We start from the raw sequence: 7,875 nt of genomic DNA, 5'->3' as shown, positions 1-7,875 counted from the left end.
CACTAGCGAATTAATCTATAAGTCTATAACACGATGCAAATGTTAGCCAAGGCAAATCAATGTTAAAAGACACACTACTTTACTACACGGAAAACTAAATCGGTCATGTATCGATAAGCAAACATATATATATATATATATATATGTAGCATTCCTAATCGATTAAATGTGTTGATGTCCATTAAAAATTAACCTACCTTCCTTCAAATGCCCATATTTAGACATTTCCACCTGCTTTATGGATTACAACAGCATATGCTATACGGGGACAATATATTTCTCGTGTGTTTATGCATTTTTACGCGTGTACCTCCTCTGCACACATACGTAGACGACAAACCGCTTACCTGACTTCAGGTGATTACAGCAAGTCGAATCAGATAGCCACCCGTCTAGACAGACGCCCCCTAAGGACGATGGCGTGTAAAACGACTAGCTGCAATATAGAACAACCACTTTGCCAGTTAGCAAATGTGCATCCGGAAAGATACGCGACACTAGATGTGCGCAAAGTGTAGTACGATGGGTTAAAAGGCATGACGTTTCTTAGTTTGAGAGGGAGGTGAGAGTCGCGAGGTATTTGGATGCAAGCAGATTGTCGCCGCAAGACTGTTGCCAACTGCTTGTAACCCTACGAACACAATGAAAGCACACAACCTTTCACCAATGTCGCACCCACGCAGTGTGACCAATCCGAAGAAACGATTGCTGCAACTACAGTCAATAAACAAATACCATCACCTACTACACCAACACCTACACCACTAACACCTAGTCCAGGACCAAAAATTGGAACACAACATACAAAGATACGGATGGTAAAAATAGACCAAGGTTGTTGACAAGTAAGCAGAAAAAAAACTTATACAGTGGCACCACCTGACAAAAATAGACACAGCAAGCTCACAAGCAATACATTATCGAAGCTGCATATACATATGTATGACTATGAGTCCCCGCGACCACATCTTGAGGCATTGATGATCTACAGAATATGGAGCATCATGTGGACCTAGTCCTAGACACATAATGGTAGGCGGCACACGAGCGTATTTATCGCCGATCGCGCGCGCGAATTTTTAAAATCGCTCCGAAAAATTCGCCCGTGTGCCGCGTTCACGTCGACGCCGATTTTAATCGCCCGTCAAAATGTTAGATATTTCGGCCGATTATTTACGGCCGGCGATTATTTACTGGCAAAATTCGCTCGTGTGCCCGTGTCCGCGCGTATTTTGTCGAGCCGTTCGATTTTTATTTAAACCAATCGGACGTGTGTTGATATCATGTGATGCATCATGTGATCATGTGATTCCGTCGAGTGGCGTACGCGTACGCTCTCAAATTCGCTACGGTGTGCCCCTTCGTGATCGGGCGTATAAATTCGCTGGCGATGTTTAATCGCCGCGATCGGGCGATAAAATCGCGTGGCCCCCAGCTTAGAAACACCCAACACCGACTCACACAGAACGACTTGCACCACCTATGTAACCAGCTTGCCGATACGCACATAATAACACTTGATGATATAACATATGAGAAGATTCCATGTATATTATACCTATAAATATAATATGATATGATAGGATGATGAACATATATGATATGAATTGATAAAATAACATGACTATTGAACAGGTATAACCAATTCTAATTTCGAAAAAAACAACGTAAAATGCATAAAAAAATACGTGGTAGTCCTGCAATCATAAACCTACGTACCATTAACGACATGTAATAACCCCTGGAATATCGAAACCAATTAAGATCTAACTGTAAAGCAATTATTAAGAATGAGGTAAATGGTGGCTAGTGCAAAACTATAACTAACTAGACAGAGGGCACTCACGGCGATGATTACCCGCCAGCATGTAACATGTATGTGCTCGCTGATGGCGGCTGCCTGACTGACTCGCCTGCTGCTGCCTCGCCGCTCACTGGTGGCTGCTGCTGACTGCCACTCGCTGACTCGCCGCGCTATCGATCGCGCCGCCCGCTCTTGACTCTAGGTTAAGTTTTAGTTGCAGTTTCTAGAGAGTTCTAGCTTGTAGTAGTAGAATCGCTGAAATACTGATTGTTGCGCGCAGCCGAGCGAGCTGCCGACTGACTCGACGCCCCAAGGCGAGCTGGTGCTGAATCGATCGCTGCTGGCTCGCTGCTGGCTACACCACACACACGAACACAACACATGAACACATCACACGAGAAGGCAGTCACATTACCTCCCTGCAATTCCGGTTGCACGTAGGTAATAAGAATAAGATGCTCTTCGGTTGGTTTTGTGGTCATCAATACATGAGTGTGTGTGCGTGCGTGCGTTGTTACTGCGCATGTGTACGTACGTATGTGCATGTAGTAGTTAGTATTTTAATGTAATTAACATTTCTGCTATTTGTTTCGATTGCTACGACTACTATTACGGGCTCCATTTGGCTACACTCTACTAACTACTATTATTACTAATAGTACTACTATACTCACTTACTTACTACTACTACTTACTACTTACTACTACTACTACTACTTACTATACTACTACTCTATACTACTGCTACTACTACTACTGACTACTACTACTGGTACACTACTACAACTACTGCTGCTGCTGCCCTGCTGCTGCTGCTGCTGCTGCCGCTACAAGTTTCAACCAAAGTACCTATGATACTGATGACTGATGGCATGCATCAAAGAGTTCGAATGACCACCCTTGAGCATTCAATGATGACCTTTAGTTTATTATAGCTGTAAACATTACCTAAATATAAGGCAAAATGAGGACAATTCAGAAACAAATGGAGACCAAGCCAGTTGGCAGCCAAAGACTTGACTGGTATCACTTAACAGCTAATAACTGGAGACTAATTTGGCATGTGCTGATCATGTGCCATTCAAATCACAACACTCACTAGTACAGACTACACAAAACAGATTCCAACAGCTGATGTGATGGGTAGAGTGCACACGAAGAATAGAGCACATATCACAAGGGAGTGAATTTTTTCCCAACCAAGACCACAGCGCAATTATACAATGGATTGGAAGTCTCTAGTATTCCACAAACGTGGCGGTTATATATGGTTACCTAGTGACTGATCTAGTATGATTAGCGTATGATCGCCATAGGAGGAAAGTTGGCTGTTACGTACATTTGGAACCCACTAGACAGAAGGATACAAACCATTGTATAAATTGCAAAGGTAGACGTGCTCTGTACAGGGCTTTTAACATGGCAGTTATGGCAAGGGAATTTTAATGACCTGCTATAACCGCTAACACAGGATTGACTATCTTGTAAGTAAACTATCAGAACCATGAAGGTATGACATAACAAACTTCCTCCTACCTTTCAAGCATTGATTAACTACAAACTACCGCAACTATTATGCCACACGTTAAATGAAGCTGTGCCAAACACAATGTGCACGTACTCCAAAAACATGTCTGCCAGGCAGGCTGGCATGCAGCTACATCTAGAAAACTCACTACCTACCTTACTTACTGGCTTTTAACAGCTAGCCTGTATAGATAAGCACCAGCCAATATACAGCCAAATCCAACACTAGCAACAAAAGAGGCATACAACTACAACCAATGTGAAAAATTGATTAGTATTCATTCAAACCAGTAAAATTAATTCGTGCAAACTAATGTTAATATATATTTTAATAATACTAATATAACAGAACCTGAAACTTGCATTCACATGCTTGAGGCACTATTCAAACAAAGTAACCACAGAAAACCAAGTAAGTAAAGCATAACGTGCTACTAGTGGCCTATATTTATACATATTTGAACTCATGCAATGGAAACAAGAGGAGGAAGGGATTTTATATGTTGTAATGGTTTTGATTGCATGTGTAACAACTAACAAGTTTTTGGAAATATTATTTTGAAATGTTGAAAACATTAAGCCATGCGTGGTAGAAACCATCTTCAAATTAACAACCAAATCCAAACCATGTAATTACGCAGGCATAAATATCATATATAAATTTTATAACTCACACTATAGGAAGTTAAAGAACGGAACAGGGATTAGCATAGATGCATAAATTCTAACATCATTAACTACCAGTACGAGAATCACCGACTCAGCTCGTATGCACCAGCGATTTCTTAACGAAGGCAGGAACTAAACAAGTGATAATGGAGAAGTGAAGGAACAGACCTGATGTCAGGGCGGGTGCCAAGGCGGAAGACGTAGAATGCAGCCACAGCCGACACCGAGTCCAGTGCAGATAAACAAGCGGATTAGCTGGCAGGAAGACAGAAAAGGGAAGGGACATTAAATAGACTTCATGGATTTTTTATCGCATGAAACTTGTAGGATGTAGGCTACATGTCACTGTAGGTTGACATCTGCGTTAGTGATAATTCTTATATCACTTAAATGTGTAAATGTCATAAATAGTGGGCCTATTTATAAATATTCTAACCATCCATGAAAAAGCCATGAATTTCATAACCGGATTATAGTATATTATACTATTATATATGCTATAAGTTGAGTATAACACATTGATGAAATCAAATGTGTTACCTATACAATAGTTGCAGTCCACGAAGACTACACTATGACATGGCCATATTAGCAACTGGACCAGAATTTTAGCTACGCATGTGCGCTCCCACACCAGTACAGAGCTAGTGCATTAAAATATTTCTTGTTAGAAGATTACAAATAGATCTATAAATGTCCTTTACCATCCAATAATAGTCAATACTTCAATCAACTATATAACAAATGTGCATGACTACAATATGAACTTGCAAAGACAAGCATCAAACATATAAACAGTCACCTCACTAATACATGCTGTATCTAGTATCTATTATAGGGACACACTACTACTAGTATAGTCAAAAATAGTGGAAAATGAGTAGCCTTATTAAAAGTTATCTAATGAATTCATCCAAAAAGAAAATGGCTATATTCTGTGCTACTGTCCAGTCAGCCGCTTCATCAGTAAGCCTTGTGAAATGTAATCGTTGGTGGAGAGAACTGATACATATTTTCTAAGATATTTGATTTGATCTTGCAGGATCATAGTTCACAAAAAATATTGGGGGCATTTATAGCTGGATACTTAAAATGTTTTTCACAAATATTCAAAATGCTATGCATTCGTTATGTACCTGTATTTGACAACATCTTTAATGATTCATAATTCATAAGGCTTTATAGAATTTGTATTTATTAAAAATCCCCGTCTATTTTTGGATGAACACTAGGGTAAAATTTGATTGAAACTCTATATAATACATTAACAATTCACATTGCACTTAAAAATTAAGATTATTTAGTCGACAGCAGTCTAGGAATGCAGCTCCATGCTGAAAATAATTCCAGAACCAAGTTAGTCTATCGTGCACGAGAATGCTACCATGGTGTGTAAACATGGCAACTAGCAGAAAAAAAACACACAAACATAATGCTGCTGTTACAATTATCCTGGGTACTGGAACTCCGGAAACTTCCGGACTTTTTTACTGCTAAACTCGTGCCAGGTATACACCAGACAATGCGACTCCAAATCCCAAACATACAAACAGTGGTATCCAATGGAAAAATAATATAATATGAAATTAGTACGTTCCGAGCATAGTGGCCATGACATATGCCAAAGAATAAGGCGAGTACTTATCACAATGTGAATGTGTATGCAAAACTCGAGTTGTTCTACCCAAACGTGAGTAACTATAACATCACAACAGTTTCTCATAAAACAGCAACAGAATGAGTGATGTCATAAAGCCTATTAAAAAGTACAATCATAATAACTTTCCTAAAATTATAGTTCATTGCTACGCATTTCTTTATCAATGTTGGTCAGAAAAAGCATCACAAATTTTGATGTTGTTAATTTAAAAAGCTAACATTTTAAAAATCAACTTTTGATCTCTTAGGCATTTCCAAGTTCCAATATATACTATATGTTGCCTACAACTTACAAGTAGGGCTACAACAATTGACAATCTTTTAATGTCCAACCTACTTCCGCAGGCGAAACATTTGCACCATTGCGGGCGGTCCCAAACAAGCAGTCATTGATCCAATTACACATGACTTGATATAATAGGCCTGTTACTGTACATGTATTTGTATCTAAATTACATGCAATAAAGAATAATAATATATTAATAATAATAATAATAATAATAATAATAATATAATAATATTAATAATACGCAGTGGCTACGCGTCCGGAACCAATCGCCTAGCCTCCAGGCTACGCATCCGGACACCCACTCCCACAGTGATCGCGCGACTCGCGTACATGCATGATTGCGCAACGGTACGCTCTGCTGATTGCCGAAAATATACAATATACGTTAATGGTTAGGTTAAGTGAGTTAGGTTAGGTTAGTCCTCCCCTTGATACCTACCTATATCACGACATTAATAACATTAAAGTTGGGAACGCTCCTAATGGAGCGTTAAAGCTAACTCAGGTCGCCCTTAAAACCTAGCTCGCCGACAAAATTTGAAGATCGTACGTCAAAAACCGCGCAGATCGCCGATGAAAACGATGTTTTCATCGGCGATCTGGCCGGTTTTTGACGTACGATCTTCAAATTTGAAAACATCGGCGACTAAACTCGACAAGAGTTCTCTTACGATCGAAAATACGGTCGCCGACTGCGATCGCAGGAATAGAAATGGTTCTATTTCTATGCGGCGGTCGGGGACAAATCGTGAGCGATTTCACACACACCTCTCTCTCTCTCTCTCACACACACACAAACACCTCTCTCTCTCTCTCTCACACCCACACGGCACACACACACGCACACACGCACACGCACACAAGCACACACACACACACACGAGCACACACGCACTCGTCAATCAGGATAGCGTCCCGTTGCGCAATAATGCGTGTACGTGTCGCAAGATCACTGTGTGAGATGGATGTCCGGACGCGTAGCCTAGCGTCTCCTCGTCCGGAACCGGTCACGTAGCCACGGCCTTAATTAATAATATTAATAATAGTTTACGAGTAGTTTATGCTAGTTTATGAGGAATGAAAAGTGATGCCTAGCACAAGCTAGCCACGCAGAAGATTAAGATGACTGCAGGTGTGAATATCAGACCTATTAAAAAGACAAATTAAATTAAAATACTAAAAGTTAATTAAACACCAAGTATACGTCCCAAGTGTACGCCGCCAGCGGCAACCGTACGCGGGCTATAGTTAATAGAGCTAGGCCTACTACGCCAGGCCAGGCTGAAAGTGAAGGTCATGGCGTGTAAAAATGGGCGACGAAATTTCTTCAAATTCTTGCCCTTTTAGCAATAACGATTCATAAATTCAGCAGAATACCGCGAAAGTTACATTGCATTACTTACAGACGGGTGATTTCTCAAACTCTTCATCGTGAGACCCTTCATGATGTTTAAATCGAGAAGAAAAGCGAAGAATACGCCAGGAAAACGAACTAAAGAGTAAACTACGTGTTCAGCAGCGACTACAACAGTACGCGAAATACCCCGGATGATGATGTTATGTTAGCGCCATCTGTGACTGAAACCATAAACTGAAAGCACAAGATTAAGTTTATCATATTTATTTAGGACGCCTATATAAATACAACAAACCTTGACTGCATCACGTAGACTGATATACGCAGTTATCCTACCGAAATACTAGGCAAATCTTCTAGACTATATATAAGCGTGCGCCCCATTGGATAAAAAAACATAAATACTAAAATAAGACAAATACAGTAAAAACCCGCGTATAAGAACATAGATTTTAAGAACATGTTAGGCTAAAATTTCCCATTTAGACCCCTTTACATAAAGGAACGTTTTAGGCTAATGATTTAAGGTACGGTTTCTTAATTTTCCATGCAGATGAAGACTTACAAGAA

At 40.0% G+C, this 7,875-nt stretch overlaps 1 protein-coding gene across 1 annotated transcript in view; it reads right to left on the bottom strand.

Moving 5' to 3' along the window:
- Window positions 1-7,501, bottom strand: part of LOC106821493 (cytochrome c oxidase subunit NDUFA4-like) — a 15,380-nt gene extending 7,879 nt beyond the window's left edge. The window contains exon 1 of the mRNA XM_014826329.1: window positions 7,352-7,501. Coding sequence (XP_014681815.1) covers window positions 7,352-7,393 — 42 coding nt within the window. The 5' untranslated portion in view covers window positions 7,394-7,501. The remainder of the gene's footprint in view (window positions 1-7,351) is intronic.
- Between the last annotated feature and the right edge of the window lie 374 nt (window positions 7,502-7,875).

This window comes from Priapulus caudatus, unplaced genomic scaffold (genome assembly GCF_000485595.1).
Source record: "Priapulus caudatus unplaced genomic scaffold, Priapulus_caudatus-5.0.1 Scaffold75, whole genome shotgun sequence".
NCBI classification, from domain to species: Eukaryota; Metazoa; Priapulida; class Priapulimorpha; order Priapulimorphida; family Priapulidae; genus Priapulus; species Priapulus caudatus.
Note: the sequence above shows the minus strand (reverse complement) of the source record. Positions and strands in the feature narration are given on the sequence as shown.